The following is a 23,338-nucleotide window of genomic DNA, read 5'->3' as shown; positions in this document are numbered from 1 at the left end:
AATGCTTTTGCTATACTTACCGTGTCCTTATTTTTTAGAGGATAGGCCTCTACGAACTTAGTCAATTCACATTGAAGTGTTAAAATGTAGCAATTGTCTTCAATGTCCTTTTGCAAAGGTCCTACGACGTCAAGATAGATCTTTTCAAAAGCATGTGAAGCCGTTGTAGTTATGTCCATGGGCGCCTTGACATACCTACTATGTTTCATTTTTTGACACTGAACGCACTTGCTAACAAATGTTTTAACATCATTATCCAAGCCTGGCCAGTAAAATTTTCTTTTAATATTATTTGTCATTCTACGCACACCTGCATGACCTGCGGTGAGTAGTAAATGAAAGTCATGTAATATGTATTTTCTTTCTTCCCCATCATATATTCTTTTAACTCCTCTTAGAACATAGATACGTGGACCACTCCAGTCCTTACGTTCTTTTATTTCTTTTAACAATTCTTTTATGATATTTTCAATTTCATTATTCTTTACTATGCATAGTTCATTTATTTTTCTAGTTTTACAAAATTCTCCTAACTTAGTCACGAATTCGGCTCGCGTAAATTGTGCCCTAAAGTTAAGATTAATATATAATATTTTTCTACGTAGACTATAAATAAAACATTCTTTCTCTTCGTATAAATTATCATTATTTTTCAATTTATTTAACTCCTCATTATTTATAAAAGTCATTTCCACTGAATCATTTGGTATCTTTAGTACCTCAACTACTCGTGGTTGATCAGGCCACGTTTCGTTAGGTTTACTAATTTTAATTGTATTATCCTGCTCTTCTTTATTTTCTAAACGCCTCTTTTGGCCTCTAGTCATAACTAACAATATTTCTTCGTTCATTTGTTTTAAAGTGTCCGATGTTATGCTAATTCTAGACAAAGCGTCCGCTACGCTATTATCCTTACCTTTTACATATATAATTTTAAAGTCGTATTGTTCTAGTGCTAACCTAAACTTACGAAGTCTACTTGAGGGGTCTTTCATTGAGAATAGATATAATAAAGGTCTATGGTCTGTTATAATCGTAAAAGATCTACCGTATACATATGGTCTAAAGTATTTTACTGCCCACACTATAGCAAGTAACTCTTTTTGAATAGTGGGGTAGTTTGTTTCGGCTTTATTAAGAGGTATGCTTGCAAAAGCTACCAGTTTCATATTTTGATTACACAAAAGAGCGCCAATTGCTGTACCTGAAGCGTCAGTTTGAATGACGAATTCATTATTTTCTGAAAAATCGGGAAATTCTAATACTGGGGGACTTGTCAAAGACTGTTTTAATTTTTCGAAACTTTTTTGACACTCTTCAGTCCAAACAAATCGTTCATATTTTCTCGTTAATTTATTTAAGGGATATGTTATTTCGGCAAAATTTTCGATAATAATTACAAAGCGCTACGAACCTTTTAACTTCGTCAGTATTAGTAGGTGTGGGATATTTTTGTAGGATTTCGATTTTTGCAGGTTCAGGTAAAACTCCATCTTTTGAAACTAAATGTCCTAAATAAAGAATTTCTTTCTTCAAAAAATTACATTTCTTGGGATTTAATTTTAAATTAACTTTTCTTAGCCTTTCCATAACGTCAATCAAATTTTTATTATGTACGCTCAAATTTCTTCCAAATACAACTAAATCATCTAAATAAACAAAACACTTATCAAATGTTAACCCTGACATTGCAACTGACATGGCTCTGCTAAAAGCGCTAGGACTAGTCTTAAGACCCATTGGTAATCTTTCATTTGGTATTGACCAGTGTTTGTCGTAAAAGCCGTGTATTCCCTACTTCGTTTATCTAACTCTACCTGATAGTAACTTTGATTAAGATCTAAGTGTGAGAAATAGATAGAACCACAGAGAGTCTAAAATTTCATTTATATTTGGCAAAGGGAACTTATCGTCCACAATGCAGTCATTAAGTTTCCGATAGTCGATAACAAGTCTCCACTTTTTATCACTATCACTTTTTTTCGGTACTAACAAAATTGGACTTGACCACTCGCTCTTAGCTTCTTCTATAATGTCATTCTTAAACATTTCTGTAATTTGATTATTAACTTCATTTTTTAAAGAATGGGGTAATCTATACTGCTTAACATATACCGGACTCGTATTTGGTTTCAAAGTTATTGATTGTTGATAAATATTGGTAGTATTTAATTTATCGCCTGGCAAAAAGAAAACATCTGAATACTTTGCACATATATCCTGAATGGATTTGCGCTCCTCTGTATTGAGGTGATTTAAATTTAAAATGTTTAATAAAGCTTTAGTCCTATTTAAGTCATTAGCAGTTGACCTAAAGTCGCATAGCTCATAATCTTGTAAATCGAATATATTTCCGGTTGAAACATTGGCAAAGTAACATCATGTTCATTGGTATTTAAAATTTTAACAAGTAATCTGTTATTTCGTATCCTACTGATACAACCTGCAAGGAAAACGTTATCAGCTAATTGCTGACTGTGGATAACAAAGTCATTTTCCGAATCATTATCCAAAAGTAAGTAATGAAATGATTCACAACGCGCAGGTATAAGTAAACTTTCATTAGAATAATTCAACGAATCATAAAGTGGTAAGGAACATTCCATTCCACATTTGTTTAAGGTAATGGAATTGTTTTCAAAGTTGATACTTGATACGTAGCGACACAGAAAATCTAAACCTAAAATACCGTCAGTCTTTAAAGGTAAGTTTTTTTTTTTTTTTTTTATAGAATAGGAAGGTGGACGAGCATATGGGCCACCTGATGGTAAGTGGTCACCAAACGCCCTTAGACATTGGCATTGTAAGAAATGTCAACCATCGCTTATAGCCAATGCGCCACCAACCTTGGGAACTAAGATTTTATGTCCCTTGTGCCTGTAATTACACTGGCTCACTCACCCTTCAAACCGGAACACAACAATATCAAGTATTGCTGTTTTGCGGTAGAATATCTGATGAGTGGGTGGTACATACCCAGACGAGCTTGCACAAAGCCCTACCATCAGTGTTATTGAAAACATGTAGCCTTATATTAAAGTCAACATGAAACTGTTGATCACGATGAAATAAGATGACATCAGTGTAACCTATGGACTGAATTTTACCTCCAATACCATTTATGATAGTTTCGTCTCTAATTACTTTACTGTTACTGGGTAATGCCTGTTTCTTTATTACAGATAATGATGCTCCTGTATCTACTAACCAAAAATATTTCCTATTGTTAATAAAAAATGATAAATATTTGGCTTTGCCATTTAATGCCAAAATGTTATGTTTCAACACGAAAAAACTGCATTTCACTATTATTATCTGCGTTTACGGATTGATTTTGTTCAAGTTTTTCTGAATAAAATACTCTGTTTCTATTGCCACTACCACGAGATATCGAATTCGATGGATTCTCGTTCGAATCTCGTCCGCGATTCAATTTATGAAATTTAGGCCTACCATGATAATATGTTTGGCCGCGTGGATAATTATTAAAATTTCTTCGATTATTAAAATAACTGGAATTATTTGGCTTACCTGCGTTATTTTGTGGGAAATATGATATTTGGCCGCGAATCTGTGGTCTAGTATGGGAATTAAAATGAGAATGTGACTTACCTCTTCCACGAGTGGAAAAATGCATGACATCCTCACCTCGCGACGAAGATGCAGCTGACAGCTCTTCATCTTTCGCAGCTTGAATCGCCTCGTTTAGGTGTTTGTAGTTGCGTGCTGCAATAATCGTACTTAGTCTTGAATTTATTAGACCGTCAGAAAAACGTTGTATTGCGAATCGCTCATTAACAGGTTTTAAAATTTCGTATTTTTCAGCATCGCCGTCTGCCTGAGCTATCGTTAAATCTGCAAATAAGTTCTCTATCTCGGTTGCAAACTGTTCTATAGTGCGATATCCTTGAGATACAGTTTGTAGCCGTGATTGTATTGCGGTAGGACTTTTCTTTACCAATAATTTGTTTTTTAAATCCTTAATTAAGTCTTTTGTAGAACTGTATTCAGGTAACATTCGTAATTTAGCATTCTGTGACAGCCTACTTTTTAAAACAAATGTAATTAGGTATTTTTGACCCGATGATGACAACATATCCGAATACATTTCTATAGAGTCAATGATACCTTTAATGCTATTTTCGTTATTATTCATAACAGGAATTAAACTACATGCTGTTTTCAAATCGAACTCCATTTTTAGTTCAGGATTCGAACACGTTTCGCTGTCACTGTCACTACTACTATAACATAAATTGATAATTTGTGAGTAGTATGACTTTATTTCATCGCTTATTGAAGCAATGAATGTAAGAGACTTAGGCTTTATTTCTTTAGAAGTAATACATTGGATTATATTCGAACTTTTCTTAAATATTTTCTCAGTTTCCGCTAACTTATTTTTTATAACATTACCTTGATATCTTAACTTGCCCTTCTTAATTAAATATTTTCTTATCAATTTAAGTTCATCTAAACATTTAACTAAATCATCTTCCATTCCCTTATAACAACATATTTACAAAAGAAATACATACCAAGTATATTAACTCACTTACGAGTAGTTACCATGGTATGGGCTACGACCTGATACATTGCAATATGAAACTCTTTGTTTACATTATACATACTTAATCGATTAAATAATATTAATAGGATACATTTATTTTACTAGATTCTACACTAATTCGTTAAAAAAACACATCATAAAGTTTATAAATAGTCATTTTAACAGTTCAAAGTTTATTTCTGAAATGTTATTGGATCACTTTACAAAACACTCACGCACTTTTTATTAATATTAAATATAAACACCTGGTATTCACGCACTTTCTTCGTAATTCTAATGCTGTCACTTCTCTACTGGTTGGGTATGTCTCTTGCGCGGGTGAATGACCGTCTTAAGTTGTTTTGCGTGATCTCATCCGATATCCAATTTTTATGGCATTTTTTGTACTTTTTATAAATGAAGTACAGTGCTGCAATGCCCAGTAGCACACAAATAACCAATAAAACTATGCTGATTGTAGACAGATGCATTCGTATTTCTTCAACTTGTGCCTGGTTCGAGCCTGCGGCGTTTTGATTTACAAATACTGTTTCTTTCTCGACACTGGATCGGCACATAGTTAGATTTTTTTTTTTTAGTAAAACAGTAACGAAGAATAAACTTAAATTTCTACATATTGCTTTAATTTGAACTTATATCCAATTCTTCAACTCATCGTCCGATTTTGGAGCTGCAACACTATACTGCGATCAAATTCGCGTCGCGCGCCCCAAATATGGCAGGGTCGCCATGAGGGGACTTATGTTATTGAAACGAGTGTATTTGGTAGAAGATGATTTATTAATGACTAATTAGTGCAACGATCTTAATATTTATACGCCATCTGACTTACATACTACTTATTACACTACAAATAGTACAATAATGCTGTGTTCCGGTTTGAAGGGATGAATGAGCTGCAGGCACAAGGGACAATTTAGTTCCCAAGGTTGGTGTGATGTAAGGGATGGTTACATTTCTTTATAAAGCCAATATCTATGAGTGGTGGTGATCATTTACCAATATTAAAAAGAAAACAAATAACGGCCTACCTTTTTCAAAAGGTCAGGCTCATAATGTGGGACGAATGTACGATAAGCCACCACTCACACATAGAAGCCGTAGACAGAAATTAAAAAAACAATAATAAATAAACGAATGGAAAAATACGCTTAATGCATATATATAATATGCCCCTAGCACTCTACCATGTGGGCGAATAGATCAATTGGCGAATGTTTATTCCTTGTTCATTAAAAAATGCACGAAATACAATTCTTATTTTATTCGTACGAAGTCAGGGCGCCGAACTATTATATACATAATATAAATAAAGTTTTTAGTGAGTTAAATAGTTTTGTTCAATTTGGTTCAACTCTTTTAGGTCACTATAAAATATATTTAGTCAAACTAAAGTCATTACTTGCAAGATCACCGATGAAAAAATAGCCGTAACATACTTTTTAAAACCAGAATGATATTTTATGATTCTTACTTTATAATCACAGACTTCTATACAACCATTTACCTTTTACTTATATTTAAATTATTGTGTTAATTTAGATTGCTATATTTTTTTCCAATTTAAGGGGAGCCGATAACAACCTAGGCTCTCTACCGTCAACCTCACCTGCTCGTGGTACATCCTGCTAATCAACGAACGAGGCTCTGGCGACCGAAATCGTGGCGGTATAACCACACAAATACTGGAATCTGAAAATGCAAATCCTGATAGCGGGCAGCAGCGCTATTAGTGAAAGATTTCCAGCCACTGCGGTCACCAACCCGCCTGCCAAGCATGGTGACTAAGGCAAAAACTCCCTATGAGCGACGACAAAAATTGACGGCCCCCAATTCCCGGTAATCACACTATTCCTGGCCACGGTACCGGCCATGGTAACGGTGCGATGGGGGGTGCTAAGAATCCCCGGGCTACGGCAGGGTACCACAAACGGCGACTGTTTCTGGCCACGTATAATGGACGCTCTCTGCGGCTGGACGAACATCTGACAGAATTGGAAGTAGAGTTAAGTCGTATTAACTGGGATATAGTAGGTCTATCAGAAGTCCGAAGGCAGGGCGAGGACACGATGACACTAGATGCCGGTCACTTACTCTACTTCCGAGAAGGACACCAACCATCCCAAGGTGGCGTCGGCTTTTTGATCCACAAGTCACTCAGATGCAATGTCGTGGAGGTTGGCAGTGTGTCGGCGAGGGTGGCATACCTTGTCTTAAAGATAACCGAGAGGTATGCCTTGAAGGTTATACAAGTTTATGCCCCAACGTCTACATACACTGACGAAGAGGTCGAAGCCATGTACGAAGACATAGTGAAAGCTATGTCTCGTACCAATACCTTCTACACAATCGTTATGGGTGACTTCAATGCCAAAGTGGGAGTACAAGAAGATGGTGAATCTAGGGTAGGAAAATTCGGCTATGGGCGCAGAAATCATCGGGGACAAATGCTGGTAAACTTCCTCGAGGCTCAGCGATTATTTCTGATGAATTCATTTTTCCAGAAAAAGCCCCAAAGGAAGTGGACCTGGCGAAGCCCCGATAACATAGCGATGAATGAGATCGACTTCATTTTATCCAATAAGCGCCAAATTTTTAGGGATGTCTCCGTGATCAACAGGGTAAACACTGGAAGTGATCACCGCCTGGTAAGAGGCACCCTGAATATTAACACTAAAATAGAACGATCGCGGTTAATGAAGTCGACTCTTAGACCAACTCTGCCTCAGGTCGAAGCTGGTTGCGAAAGCTTCCAGCTAGAACTACAGAACCGATTTGCCATTTTGGAAACCAGGCAGGGCATTGACGACGCCACCAATGGTCTGGTGCGTGTCATCCGCGAGGTAGGCCAAAATTACTTCCGACAAAAGAGCAATGGACGTAAGTCGAAGCTCTCAGGCGAAACTCTGAACGAGATGACGAGGAGACGAGAACAGCAGAACATGACGCCATCTGAGTGTCAGGCACTTAACAGGAAGGTTAAAAAACTAACAAGGCGTGACACAATACGAGCGAATACCCGGAATATTGAAGATGCTATAGCACTCAATAGGGGCTCAAAGGTTCTTGCAAAGTCACATACCTCCTGTTGTCACCTGACAAAACTCAGAACCATACAAGGCACAACCGTCACCTCAAAACCAGAGATTCTAGCTGAAGTCAAAAAGGACTATGGCGATTTATACTCATCACGAGTACCTCCACCTGAGTCCTACAGTGCGGATGACCCACGAGCCAGACTAACACGCCATCTATCAGACGATCTTCCCGACATCGATTTGGGCGAGATTAGGATTGCTCTCGGGCAACTTGGAAACAACAAGGCTCCAGGAGATGACGGAATTACCTCAGAGCTTCTCAAAGCAGGAGGCACACCAGTTCTGAGAGAGCTGGCTAACATCTTTAATTCCGTCCTCCACAATGGTATAACACCGAAGACATCGAGCAGAAGTGTGATGGTGCTGTTTTTCAAGAAGGGCGATAAAGCTCTTCTGAAAAACTACCGTCCCATTTCACTTTTAAGCCATGTTTACAAATTGTTTTCGAGGGTAATCACGAATCGTCTTACCCGAAAATTCGATGACTTCCAACCCGTGGAACAGGCTGGGTTTCGAGAAGGCTTCAGTACCGTAGACCACATACACACACTAAGGCAAATAATACAGAAGACCGAGGAATATAATCAGCCTCTATGCCTAGCGTTTGTGGACTACGAAAAAGCCTTCGATACCATCGAGACCTGGGCTGTTCTGGAATCCATGCAGAGATGCCTAATTGACTGTCGGTATGTCCAGGTGGTGAAGTGTTTGTACGAAGCCGCAACCATGACCGTCCAAGTACAAGATCAGAGCACAAGACCAATCCAATTGCATCGCGGGGTAAGACAGGGAGATGTAATATCACCGAAACTCTTTACCAATGCATTGGAGGACGTCTTCAAGACGCTCGATTGGAACGGACGCGGCATTAATATAAATGGCCAACACATTACACATCTGCGATTTGCCGACGACGTTGTCATCATGGCGGAGACTCTGCAGGATTTGGAAGAGATGCTAAACAGCCTGAGCGATTCTTCAAGACAAGTAGGTCTCGGGATGAACATTGAAAAGATCAAAATTATGGCAAACCGTCATGTATCCCCGAGACCAGTGGTCGTAAATGGCTCTCCACTTGAAGTTGTGCAGGAATATATCTATCTGGGCCAAACTATACAACTTGGACGGCACAACTTTGAGAAGGAGGCTAAAAGAAGAATACGTTTGGGCTGGGCGGTATTCGGGAGGTTACGTCATATTTTTGAATCGTCGATCCCACAGTCGCTCAAGACCAGGGTCTTCAATCAGTGCGTCCTACCTGTAATGACTTACGGTGCCGAAACGTGGACACTTACCGTAGGACTAGTCCACCAATTCAGGGTCGCTCAGCGAGCAATGGAACGCGCGATGCTTGGGGTTTCTCTGGCAGATAGAATCCGAAATGAGGACATTCGCCAGAGAACTAAAGTCACAGACATCGACATTAGAATTAGCTCGCTGAAGTGGAATTGGGCTGGTCATGTCTTCAGGCGCATTGATGGCTGATGGAGCCGACAAGTGTTGGAGTGGAGACCACGCTTAGGCAAACGTAGTGTAGGACGCCCTGTGACAAGATGGGCCGACGATTTAAAAAAGATGGCAGGTTCGGGATGGATGCGGACTGCCCAAGATCGGGATGGTTGGCATTCTATGGGGGAGGCTTTCGTCCAGCAGTGGACGGCAAAAGGCTGAAAAAAAAAATTCCAATCCATCTGATCCCAAACTAAGCAGAGCTCGTACTATGGAAACCAGACATCTGACATACTACATATATTACTTTTCTTTTGTAAATACATAGTTATGTAAACAATTACAACCAGACTTAGGACAAACAGACACATTCATGCACAAATGTCTGTCCTAAGTGGGAATCGAACCTACAATCTTCGGCGTGACTGGCAAGTATCTAACAACCACGCCAACCAGCCCTTTAAAATGTATATAATAATACTAGTTTTAAATAAAAAATAAACTAATTCTAGTTCATCTTTACCTTCATTATTACCATATATTAGGCGGAGTAGATATATAAAACACTCATAAGGTTTCAAATTATTTTTATTTACATTTTTATAACTTAAAAAATTAATCGTATTGCTACGTAGTCTTGTCAATTGTGTTAAATTCTATTCAAATTCTGCTTAATCATTTTTCTTCTTTACAGTCTTTCCGATCCTTGACAGGTGCTAAGGCTGGCCTCATTTCCTCTGTAAGAAAGAGATTATTTAATTTCCTCGTGAAACATGAATGTCTTTTGGTTTAAATATCAGATACATAATAATACAAATAATATATTGAGATGACTCAATGGACAGACTAAGTGAAACTTAACTAAAGATTACGGGCTTAAAGCCGGACCATTTTACTTAAGAGGAGAGCCCTATACTCAACGCTAGGACATTTAACGTACTTTCAACGACTACTAAACTTCTCTTATTACAATAAAAATCATAAGTTTCAAAAATCTTGTTGAACTTTCCTTCGTCCCTCTAATTGAGTGTAAAAGTATAAATTACTACACGTTATCTTACTAGCCCTCGGGTCAAGCAACATACTTATAAATTCTAGTATGAAGGCTGAGCCAATAAAAAACACTATAGATATAAGATTTCAGATCATCTCAACATTTAGAAAGGTCATTGACCCGTTTAATTCTATTACCTTTAACTATTTATATAATAAAGAAATCTGAAATTCTATTTCACCTATATCAGCTTTCCTTTTGTCCAGATAGTCGGGGTCATCCCACTCCTGTCGCTCTGAACTCCCAAACAATACGAAACCAGTATTGGAAATAATGGTCACCACGGCTGTCACTATGAATACAATGCGCCAACGACTTACGTCTGTCTGTATAAAAGACAAAATGATGTACGTATTTCTTTTAGAAATGTTCTTAATTAAAATCATATATTTTTTTTAAATAAACATTTTCGACTCTTACATTACTCGTTTCTCAGATTTTAAACTGCAAACAAGTTTAAACATTAAAAGTTAATATTTACTAGAAACATTAGTATTAAAATAAATAAGAGATTCTTACTGGATCATTTTGTAGAATCAAACTTGTGACGATTGGCGTAATGATACTCCCGAAGTTAGCCACGCAGTTTGTTAAAGAGAGCATAACACCACCATAGTTGGGTGATAGATCTAAATGGGACATCTGAAAAAACTAAAATACAGTAACAGCCTGTTCATGACCCACTGCTGGGCTAAGGCCTCTTCTCCCTTTTAAGGAGAAGCCTTGGAGCTTATTCCACCACGCTGCTCTAGTGCGGCTTGATAGAATACACATGTGCATAATTTCAATGAAATTAAATACTGCACGTATCTAATTTTACTTTTTTCCTCACGATGTTAAAAAACAAAAATACTTTATATAAATTATTAATTTAAATTATAGACTAGCAGTGTGTCTTATATTTATCAAAAATAAAAGCGATTGAAATTTTCAAAAATGATTATCGATTGGCTGAGATATTATAATATTTCATTCAAATAAATTTAATTTCTATTGCAATACCTTTACCATATTTTAAAGTAACTCAAGTTTGAATTTTGATTGAGCATCAAATATTCCTAAGTAACGCTAATATAATCACATAAACCCTTAATTATTATTTATTAAATTGTGGTGACGACGGTTTACGAAAAATACTCGTTATATTTTGTAGATATAATAAAGAATCCTTCACAAACCATGAAACCCGCAGACCAGAATCCACTTAAAGTGAGGGCTAAAACCAAAGTGACGATAGCTATATTTTTGTTATCTGGACCGATGAACGACAACACTAGCAGACCAATTGCCATGCCGATGAATCCTAAAAAAAGAAAAAAATACATATAAGCCACATCTTCCATCAAATTTTAAATCATATGAATATTTTATAATTATTATGCATTTCTACTAATAGAAATAAAATAGTTGGCAATTTTAAAATATGTAATTAATTGCAAATCTTTGGAAAGACACAAAAGAATTGACTAAAACCAAGTTTTTTCACAACCAATTTACCCTTAAAAGATACAGCTAGCTTGATAAAAAATGGTTTTCAACAAATGGTACACATATATTTTTTATTATTTCACTGTTGTCAATTTTCAATGATCTTGTGATCTCAAATCATATTGATATTAAACAAAACTAATGATGTACAAAACAAAATAAATTACCAATTGAATTGAAAATTTTTCTGCAATTTATTAATGATAAATATCCTCTGTTATACAATTTTTCACAGACAGACGTAGAAAAGACGTTCCCAAATAACATGCCCATATAAGGTAACGCTGATAACGACGCACTCTGTTGAAAATAAAATAAGTTAGAATTTTCCGTATATATTGATGTTTAGATGCTACAAGAGCGATTTTTCTCGCTATAATTTTACTTATCCAAAATTCATTATTATTTGAACGTTGTATTTGACTTTAAATGTAATTAGATTATAATTTATCTCATTCTTGATGGTGAAATTAAAATTCGAACACGTCATATGTATCCATTGGCCAGTAATAAGTTGGACTAGTTCACCACTATCTATAAACCTCCTTAAGAGGAGAAAAAGTCTGCCCTGCTGTGGAAAATTTTGGATTGTGTTTGTTGTGTTTCATTTATTATATAGGCTTCTGCATCTTTGACAGATAATTTAAGCGGCATCGCGAAGGCACTTGCGTTCATGACTGAAAAGACCAATGCGAGAGAGGATCCTCCGGCCGCACTTCCGACAAGTGTATGCGCCCCCAGATGGGCGGGGGTTTGAAGCCCGCTCATGACGCCTAGTGCGTTTTTCTTTTAGTAGTTTAACCAGTCATTGTCATGCTTTGATTGACCTTCGTGAATAAGGCGTCGCCAAATTTCATTTAAACGCATAAATATTAATGATTTTATTATGTACTTACATTTTTCAACGATATCTGTAGGCCTCTCTCCAAATAAGTGGGCATGTCGACGAAAAAGAGCACAAAACCGACGGCACAGCCAAAGTGACTCAACATTATAGCCCATAAAGCCTTTGTAGTAAATATTTGCCTCCATGGCGTTCTAAGAATCTATAAAAATTTTACGAGTATAGATACGTTGGACATATTTGACACAGAAATAGGAAATATTATTCATACTAAATGTTTATAAATTAATATAAGCCCATAATTGATATACTTATAAAAAAAATGTATTGTTATGCGCAAAAGTACAAATAAGTGCAAATATCCGCTCAATTGTTTGGGTGAAACTAATACTAAATTAAGGTACAATATTTGACCCACGGTAGATTCAAACCTAAATAAAACGCTGTTAAATGTGACTCAGTTTAAATTTTTACAGGACTAATATATAGTGAGCGCTATTTGAATAAACTTGCTCAGTTTTATGCGAAGACTATTTTATTCATAGCATTTTCCGGGTTAAGAAGCACCTAATAGTTAGTTGTGACAATTTAGTACTCATTTTATATTCTGTACATTAAGAGAGCTTTAACTACTACACCATTAAACGGCTTAAGTATCAGAACAAAGAACAAAGCCTCTTTCAAGAAAAACACTAGTCATGCTTACTTTGTCTCCACTTTTTTTTAATTTCTATAAGCCAAATGAAGATAACGATCCCTTGATGTTAAATGATTTGTTTCACCAATATCCATTTAGATTGCAGGTAAAAAACTTTTCCTAGTAAAAAAACTGGTGAGTGGATAGTATCTTCCCAGAGGGGGTTAAACCAAATAACTTCGATCTTTCGTCTATTTGACAAAACTTCATTAGAAAGTTAGATGTTATACTTGTAAACAGAAATACAAGCCCTTACCTTAGAATTGGCAACGTTCAACCCTCTCTCAATATATTCTCTTTCCTCATTCGTCATCAGACGGTGATCCCTCGGACTGTTGGCTGAGAAGAAGGCCCATATCGCCGCAGTGACGAACATTATACACGACACTGTGTAGAATATAAGTTTCCAACCCATTTTCGTTTCCGCCAAAACACCTGATACGGGCATAGCTATTATAATGCCCATTTGGGTACCTATAAAAACGAAAAGAAATTTATCAATCCTTTTGTCATCTTAATTTTCTCGAATATACGAGAATATTTTAAAAAGAATGAACTGTTATGTGGATTAAGAACATTTGAAGTGAAACATCTTAGGGCGCGATGAGAGTAACATTTTGAAGTTGACGTCACAAAATACCTACTTTTTTTCAAGCTGCTTTATAAGTTTGTTTTCAATATGTATTTGACTGGTGGTAGGGCTTTGTGCAAGCACATATCCTACCCATATGCCACCCACTCATCAGATATTCTGCCGCTAAGCAACAATACTTAGTGCTGTTGCGTTCCGGTTTGAAGGCTGAGTGAGCCAGTATAACTACAGGTATAAGGGACATAACAACCCAGTTACCAAGGTTGGTGCCGCAATGGCGATTTAAGGAAGGGTTATTATTTCTTACATCGCAAATATCTATGGGTGGCGTTGACCACTTACCATCAGGTGTCCCATTTGCTCGTCCACCTGCCTATAACATAAATAAAATATTTTAGACCTATTCCAAAACACATTCAATGCGGATCGGTAGATACACATGTGGCAGATTTCCATCCGATAGATTTAGGCTACCACATGATATTTTACCTCATCACTGAACACGTAATTAATAAAAATAATCGCAAATTAAGCATATTAAAATTCATTGGCTAGTACAATACAACCCAAATATTGCTTAACATGTTAACCTTTCTGTAACTTCAAGGGTTAAAGCTATTGTGTTACAAATCTTGATTTGTAAAGATTTTTCTCCCAGTAGACATGTGAACACACTGCGAATTTGATATCCTATTTGTTTGCGTCAATATCAATTGTTAGCATTCGATCTTTCCTTACAATTATTACCCTATTTGTATTAACAAATAAAACATTAGTTTTATAAGATTTCAAACATCATTATATTATTTAATTAATAGGAAAAACATATTCATTTTTCTCATTCTTTATTTGCCTTAACATCTGTTACAACTTTTATATACTGTACTATACCATATTGTTATTTATAAAAACAATGTATGTTTTGCTCATGACCGAAGACTGGCTAAGTATATTTATAACGCTAAATGTGTGCATAAACACACACACACGCATACAGTACACTCTCTAATGTCTAATTCTCATAATCTATTTAGATGGTAATCCGACACGACTTTAGACCAAAGATAAAAACCTATTTTCCGAGGTAAAAAACCTGTTTTCTGAGGCTTTGAAGTGACACACTGCCAATTCCCAAGAACCAATCTGCGACTGGCATTTTTTTTTTGACTGAAAAGCTTAATAGCTTTTACTTGCCTCAGTCGAACAACCTTCTATGAAAATCCTAACTTAATATAAATAAAAACATTTTATTTCATTACAAGTCAATTAAACTGCAAAATTAACTTGTTTAAAAAATAATTATTAAATATTTGCATTTTCTATCCAAAAGGTATAAAACATTTGAAAAACTTATTTATAGCAATCCAAGCAAATCTTTGATAGAATTTGCCTTATTATCCCATAATGGATCATTTAAATGCAATTTCTTTAGATTCTGCAATCGTAAGATGACAAATTGCAAACTCAATGCATTCAAAGTAAATTGCAGAAAATAATTGATTTCAGATCTCGCTAACAAAAGTTCATAATTAAATCTCAAATCGTAATTGATTACGACTACTGCCGTGGAGTAAATTCCAAACCTTGTCAAGGCTATTACTTTGTTTTTCTAAAAATCAATGTAATCTATGGTTACGAAGGCTTACTCCATTTTACTTCAACTATACAGCAATTATGATAATATGATATATGATAAAAAAATCTTCTTATCTAGGGTTTAAGCTTCATACTTAACTTATTTAATAATAAATAAATACCAAACTTCATTGAATTCAGTGGTTTAGCAGTGAAAGCGTAACAGAAAGACAAACTTACTTTCACATATATAATATTAGTCAAGATTAACTTCAAAAACAGAGGAGCGCAGATTGAAAGCATTTTCTTAATAAGTGGAAAAACAAATTTTATTTATATAAAAAAACGCTCTTATACGACAAAAACCACAAAGAATGAACACAGCTTATTAAAAAGAACTTACAAAAATTTACTAAAGAAGGCATAAATGAAAAAAGTTATACCACTGATTTTTATCTCGCCGAGGCCTTTTCACTTGATACTTTCGCATTGAAACATATTTTTATAAAAAATATAATAATTTTAACGAAAAATACTGTATAAGAACTTCATTTATGAAGCAAGTACACTTTACATATAAACAAGTGTACAAACTTCTTGGCTTGTTGTGTATTTTTTAAAAGATTAATTTTCCGAAATATTTATATTACTGTTAAGTCAAGATTACAAACGGATACAAGATTGTTTATGTTTTGGATAAAATACTGCGGTAGTTATACAATTAATTTATCTTCTCAAATGATAATAGTCTACTTGAACAAAGTAAATTTTAATATAGATTAATGTATGTTTGACATTTAGTATTTTATCTATTTATATAAAAGAATTACCAACAGACTGGGGCTAGAAACTTATGTACGGGTTTCTTTTACACAGTAAGTAAGTACTGAGGAAGGATTTATTAAAGTGTAAAGATAATAAAATTTCTTTTTGAAGAAAAAACTATGGAAATTGGTAATTCTGAATTATGATGTGAACGAAGCCGCGGGTAATACGTTTATATATATTGACATGCGCACGAACTGCAGTTCAGTAGTCGTCAATGTAATAAAATTAAAAAAAATGGTTATTATCTAACAGCTTCTTTGGTCTTTTGTAATTACCGGACACGAGTTACATAATTTGATTGACGTTGAAATAAGCGATGCATACAGTACACAAAACATTTGTAACTTACCATATATAAATACCGTACAAGGGTTTTTTTTTTTATACAATAGGAAGGCAGACGAGTATATGGGCCACCTGATGGTAAGTGGTCACCAAACGCCCTTAGACATTGGCATTGTAAGAAATGTCAACCATCGCTTACATAGCCAATGCGCCACCAACCTTGGGAACTAAGATTTTATGTCCCTTGTGCCTGTAATTACACTGGCTCACTCACCCTTCAAACCGGAACACAACAATATCAAGTATTGCTGTTTTGCGGTAGAATATCTGATGAGTGGGTGGTACCTACCCAGACGAGCTTACACAAAGCCCTACCAACAGTAAAAGTGTTAATAAATGCTTTATCTAAATAAAAATATAATTGTAATTGATCTCTTACTTATCAGTGAATAAAAATAGTTACTATACATGAATGTGTCGGAAGAAATTCTAACAAATGTATTGGAGAATCAGCCCGCATTGGAGTAGCGTGATGAATGAAGGTCTAAATCCTTCTCCCTTAAAGAGAACGAGACCTAGCAATCAATCTTTATTATAAAGGGAAAATACCTTTGAGCAAAATGTTAAACAATACTATTTTTAAGTTATTTTATTAGAATAAAATAATCATACATACCTCCATACACTATGCCAGTATACGAGGTTCTTTCTTGTGCTGGAAGCCATTTGCCAAGTAGCGTGTGACTGGCAGGGAAAAGGCAAGCCTGTGTGAGACCCATGAGCACTCGACATGCGCATACTATTTGCCATCCACCCTGAAATCCAAATAATAAAAAATATTACTACAAATAACATATTTCCGTATGTAATAATAATAATATTCTGGTACATTATTCACACACGCCCATCTGATCACAAATTAAGCAGAGCTTGTGCTATGGAAACCAGACAACTGATATACTACATATACCACTTTTCTTTTGTAAATACATACTTATATAGATAATAACACCCAGACTCAGGACAAACAGACATGTTCACACAAATGTCTGTCCTGGGTGGGAATCGAACCCACAACCTTCGGCGTGAAAGGCAAGTATCTACCAACCACGCCAACAGGCTCAAATAATATCAATAATATTTATAAAAGCCAAAAGTCATTTGGGCTATATAAAAAAAAGTCCGTTGTGTATATTATTGGATTCACAAATAATAATACATAGCAAGAGAAGGTTATATGTTGATATTATACTACCGATGGGAAATTCTAACAACACAGAGTATTTATACTTATATTCCTACAGTACCTTTTAAAAATATCGATTGATATTGTATAGGAATTATATACATATAATTAAGCTGTCCTTATTAAATATTGGAAATGGACATATTTAAATTATTACATATATGAATCTCGAATTACTTACATAGTTTAGCAAATATCAAGACAAATTAAATAAAAGAAAACTCAATGTTGCTTACTCGGTTTTTTACCTCGACCAGGTAATTACAAAGTGAAAATGGTAATAATTACGAAAGGCCGTTTTTACTACCTGATTAATAGAATATATAATACTGACATAATGCACAAGTGTTGGTAGAAGACCGCAAATGATTGCATTGGTCAACAATGAAAATAACAGGATAGGTTTTCCACCATATCTCTTAGACAGAAGACCAGCTGGAATCTGCATCGCAGTGTAACCCCAGAAGAATGAAGATAATATTAAGCCCTGGATCTTTTTATCCCATTCGTATACCTGCAAGAATAATTCATTCGTTTTATTAACATATACGTATCAAAAAGTTTCAACGCTTAGTAGGCGTTGCGGTATTAAGGAACAAACTCAAAACAGAGCAAAATATTTCTCTGAAGGTTAAAGTCATAGCGTAAGATTGATATTCGGAGATCATTGTTACTTACAGTTACGCTAGGGTTACTTCGTTTTCCCATATCAGTCATGGCAAGTACAGCTACCCCTAAGCTGCCGCGGGCGATGAATAACGAGATCATATTCAGACACATGCATATCATTTGAATATGGCGAACTCCGTATCCATATTCTGAAAAGACATTCAATACATAGATATAATAAACGTCAAATATCAAAATCATTTTTTTTAGTTTTTTTTTGTCTTGACAGTCTGTGAAAGTCCCACTGTTGGGCCAAAGCCTCCTTTCCTTTTTTGTGGAGAAGGTTTGGAGCTTATTCCACCACGCTGCTCTAATGCGAGTTGGTAGAATACACATGTGACAGAATTTCAGTGAAATTTGAGACATGCAGGTTTCCTCACGATGTTTTTCTTCACCGTCAAGCACGAGATGAATTATAAACACAAATTAAGCACATGAAAATTCAGTGGTGCTTGCCCTGGTTTGAACCCACGATCATCGGTTAAGATTCACGCGTTCTAACCACTGAGATATCCGGCTCAATGTTTGTTCTGCTTTGAGTAATTATATTATTTAAATTATTAGCACGATAAGAATAACTTCATAAAAATATAAGCGAATACGAAATCATCAATGGCGTGAAATTACAGTTTCGCTAGTGACATGTCAAATACTCATTAATTGTAACGTAATTAGATGATTTTTCGTGATTGATTTAAAGAGTACTGATGTAAAATTAGCGCCCAGTGTTGGTAACCTACACCAAAGTGTATTCGTTCTCAATAATAAAGTTATCATTTAACCAAAATTACTTCACTAAATAGTCAAGATTTGAATTTAATGTTCCAAAATGAATTTTCAAAAGTCTGTATGTATACTCTAACCAGGGATGAGCTGTATTAGCAGCTAAACATTATTTTTTTCAAACAAGTTAAGAATCATTCCAATTAAACCAGTTTAAAAAATGCATTGTAATCAAAATATTTGTTTGACAGTAACAATTCCATAGACTGACATAGAGCTAAAATCTTCAAGCTAATACCTCTATTTTGCGCCAGCAGTAAAAACTGCTTCCATGCAACGGTCACACGAATTTTACAAAAAAAAACATTAATAGTAGCATAAATATACGGACCAAACATGGAAAGTATCCTTGTTCTTAGGCTTATAAACATAAAACAAAAAGACACTTATATGAGAAATGTTTACAAATTTTAAAGAAAATATTATGCAGGTAGTTTGTCGTTCATGGTAGGTATAATATTATATTGATCTAAATTCGTTCCGATCCGATCCGTTATGAGTGAAAACAATAAATAATAATTGGTAAGCAATTATTATACGTCAGTAGTAGGTGTGTACATAATAGGTTTTTAAAAAGTAGATATTTATAACATATTGTGCTAATTTGTTTTGAATTTAGTTACAATTTTAAATATTTGCATTTAGTTACAATTTTTAATTATTGGAGGGTAATTTGTTATAAATCTGCGCATCTTCAAGGGTTATTAATTTTTTTATACGTTCGTGTACCGCGTTTCGCGTAGTTCGTTGGAGTACCAACCAGCTCTGCGACAACTTCGTTTTGTTATTTCATGTTTAAATGTGAAGTTAGAAGGGAGAGAACTTTTTCATAATTTCTGTATTAATATGCAAACATTGTGTATATATAGTTGTGTAGTATTCATAATTTTAGTGTTTGTATGAATTTTGGTAGTAGGTGTTAAACATTGGTATCGAAAAAGAAGTTTATATAATTTTATTTTACATAATCTGAATTTCTGCTAAGTGAGTTTTAGCGGCAGTGCCCCACACTTCAATTAAGTATAAAAGATGTGGTTTAACTAGGGAGTTGTATACGTGATAGCGCAGTAATCGTGGAATACAACGAACAACTTTACGAATGGGATCAATACATGAAAAAAGTTTTGGTTCGTCTTACGTGAGTTTTTACACGTCAAGTTGCCATCCAGCCTCAAACCCAGATCTTTCATTGGCTTTTTCTTGCGCCAAACGCCATTAATCTAATCTAATAATCTTAAAAATAACGTAACAAGTTTTTGAGATGTTAATCGTCAAAAGATTGTGTGTTATAATAATGATTTTAAAAATATATATAACGGAAAAAATCAATAAACATATTAAGGAATGTCAGTAAGTAAGCCGTACGAATACGATACGAGTAAGTAAGCTTTATATACTCTGGATGGATGTATGGGACACTCAACTGTTATTCTCCAAGCAATTTGTGCACAGAGTTCAGGTTTAACGGGAAATATGACATTATAGATCGCATGGTTGGAGAAGCATTGACGGTCGGTGTACGATAATGTTCGTATTTCTTACAGCCTGAAGGTGCAGTTTATTATTAGTATTTCCTCCCTCATCTAACTTACTAAAATATTGTGGAAAACTAAACCAAAAATCCTCCAGAAATCTCCCTGTCGGTTTTTTTATGTCTAAAGTACTTATTTTTTGAATGATTAATAGATTTTTGACATTTGATATTTAGTGCTCCTATTTATAATAAATAATTTCATCAAGCAATCATTTTCTTTGCGTATAAAAATTCCATCTAAGAAGCGGGATAGTAGGAGTTCATATAAATTAGAAGATTCCATCAGAGATGGGAAAATGGACTACTTGTTGATCTGGTCACAGACACCCATACAAAGTCAATAATTATAGCTTCAGTGTGCTGCCAGCCGTGTGAACTACATGTTATAACACAGATATATCTTGTGACTTCAATTACACTATCTTACTCACTGAACCTTACCCAGTAGTTACCTAAGAATCCTTTTTTTTATATGCGCCGGGTAGACAAATGACTACTCCAACTGATGATAAGTGGTAGTAGAGTCGAAAAGCGACGACGGCCTGTACAGTTGGGAAGAATGTTCAGCACTAGCCGCCCCCGCCTTGCCGGCCCGCAAGATGCACCTTTCACGCCTCGTTTGGAACCCAGGTTGTAAGAGGACGGGAACACGTAAGCTGGTAAGGAATTCCATTTTTTGGAAGTGCGACAAAGAAAGGAGTTGCCTAATTTCTTTGTGCGCGATGGAATTGATGTCACAGTTAGGCGGTGACATCGAGAGCCAGCACGCGTAGACTTATGAAGGAAGCGGGAAGCAGGAATTAGAGAGAATAATTTCTCAGAGCACTCGCCGTGATACAGTGGACAGAAAGCGCTTAGCGCTGTTATCTCTCGATGCAATTGTAAAGGCTCGAGGGTGTTTGTGACCTTTACGTCGCCAATAATGCGGAGCGCACGTCGCTGCAACCAATCCAAGGCCTCCAGTAGGTACTTAGCGGAGCCATCCCAAAGGTGAGAGCAATATTCAACGCAAGACCGTACCTGTGTTTTGTACAACACGCCGAACCTTTTTCAGAACTCCGAGTTTCCGTGAAGCTGTTTTTCTAACAGCCTCGATGTAATCCCTTGAACTACGGTCACAGCAAACGTCATCGATCCCCAGCATGGCGATTTTGCTGTGTATCACCAGCGGAGTGACACAGAGGGAGGGAAGAGGGGAAAATGGTGACTTTTTCGCTGTGAGAGCGCATACCTGTGTTTTCTTGGCATTAAACTTAATAAGATTATCAGAACCCCATTTGGCGATGAGCTCTAACGTCCTGTCGAGTTCAATGACAAGATTCTCCCACCTCTCCTCAATTTCCGCTCGCCCAGACACTGCGCATCCGTGGTATCCACCATGCAGCCTTGGAGATAGGCTAACATCAGACGATTCTCCATGCTTGTCGTTAGCTTCACCCCAGAGGTGTGTTACGTACGCTAGAAGATCACCTGTGGACCGTTTTGGTCGAAATACGTACTGACGATCATTAATTAAGCAGTGATCTTCTAGGTAATGGATCAGTTGGTCGTTTAGAATCCGTTCCATCACCTTACAAAGTAAGTAAGGCTATTGGCCGATAATTTTCCGGGTCAGACCGATCCCCTTTTTTGGGAACCGCTTGCATAGCTAGCTCTTCTCCAAGCCTCCGGCACACATCCCGAAGAGAAAGAAAGTTGAAACAGTCACGTTAACAAAGGAGACAGCTCCGCCGCGCACTTCTTCAGCACTATGGCTGGTATTCCATCGGGACCGCTAGTTTTCTAAACATCAAGTGATTGCAGCTCCGCACGCACATCACGTTGCCTGCTTTTGATGTCAGGCATCGTATGGCCACTTGAAGGTATTGTTGGTGGCAGCGTACTACAATCATCGATCACGGAGTTATCGGCAAAGAGCCAGGAGATCGGTTTTCTCCTGCGGACTGTGAGCTAGCGATCCGTCCGGTTTTCTGAGCGGTGGCAGCGAAGGTTGGCAGAAATTGTTTTGCACAGACTTGGTCAGACGCCAGAAGCTACGGGAGCCCCTAGGATGCGAAACAAGGTCATGACCAATCTGTACAATGCGATGTGCAACCGCTCTCGTGTATGTCTTTCTACAGGGCTTGGAGTTTTTGTTGTAGTTTGCTTTCAGTGAGTCAATATTAGATGCCCCGCTAATGCAGCCGTTAATCCACGCGCGATATGCCACCTGATTATATGATACAGCATCGGCACATTCACGAGTGAACCAACGCGTACCCTTACTGATGAGGTCTGAGCTAGGAATGTAGTATTCCATTCCCAACATGATCTCATCAACAACAGAATTCTTGCACAATGTACCACTAAGAGTTTCACATATATTTTATAATTCCCATTATATCACAAGTATTCCTCTTTGAAAATAGAAGATTTTGGTGAGGTATTTTGTATGTAAGAATAATGACTGCATACTCACTTTTTTCAGAATCTTTCGTCGAAATCTTCATTTTGAAGAATATACGTAAGTTTTTCTAATAAACATTTATTTTTTATTTTTTGTTTCCAATGCCGCTGCTTCCAATCGAATGGAACAAGAATACAACGACAAAATAAAGACTTAGAGTTCATAAGCAAATAAACAAAT

The 23,338-nt window shown here is 36.1% G+C and overlaps 1 protein-coding gene across 1 annotated transcript; it reads right to left on the bottom strand.

The window, feature by feature from the left end:
* Positions 1-9,687: 9,687 nt before the first annotated feature.
* LOC126773814 (putative inorganic phosphate cotransporter) lies at positions 9,688-23,298 on the bottom strand. Its single transcript, XM_050495009.1, has 11 exons — positions 23,171-23,298; positions 18,405-18,544; positions 18,061-18,240; positions 17,157-17,295; positions 13,457-13,674; positions 12,556-12,705; positions 11,827-11,959; positions 11,350-11,474; positions 10,691-10,813; positions 10,353-10,497; positions 9,688-9,854 (listed from the first exon to the last, which is right to left on the bottom strand). Exons 1-11 carry the CDS (start codon positions 23,199-23,201, stop codon positions 9,793-9,795), a joined length of 1,446 nt encoding a protein of 481 aa, XP_050350966.1. The 5' UTR covers positions 23,202-23,298; the 3' UTR covers positions 9,688-9,792.
* Between the last annotated feature and the right edge of the window lie 40 nt (positions 23,299-23,338).

The sequence above is a fragment of the Nymphalis io genome, chromosome 15 (assembly GCF_905147045.1).
Source record: "Nymphalis io chromosome 15, ilAglIoxx1.1, whole genome shotgun sequence".
In the NCBI taxonomy this organism is placed as follows: Eukaryota; Metazoa; Arthropoda; class Insecta; order Lepidoptera; family Nymphalidae; genus Nymphalis; species Nymphalis io.
The sequence above is the reverse complement of the archived record's forward strand: the minus strand, read 5'-3'. Positions and strand labels throughout refer to the sequence as shown.

Excerpts from the sequence above, each read along its gene's own strand:
- LOC126773814 (XM_050495009.1), bottom strand. The coding sequence starts at position 23,201 with ATGAAGATTTCGACGAAAGATTCTGAAAAAA. Across the intron at positions 18,545-23,170 it reads GACGAAAGATTCTGAAAAAA|AATATGGATACGGAGTTCGC; the intron begins GTGAGTATGCAG and ends ATGTCTTTTCAG. Across the intron at positions 11,475-11,826 it reads AAAAATTTTCAATTCAATTG|GATTCATCGGCATGGCAATT; the intron begins GTAATTTATTTT and ends TTCTTTTTTTAG.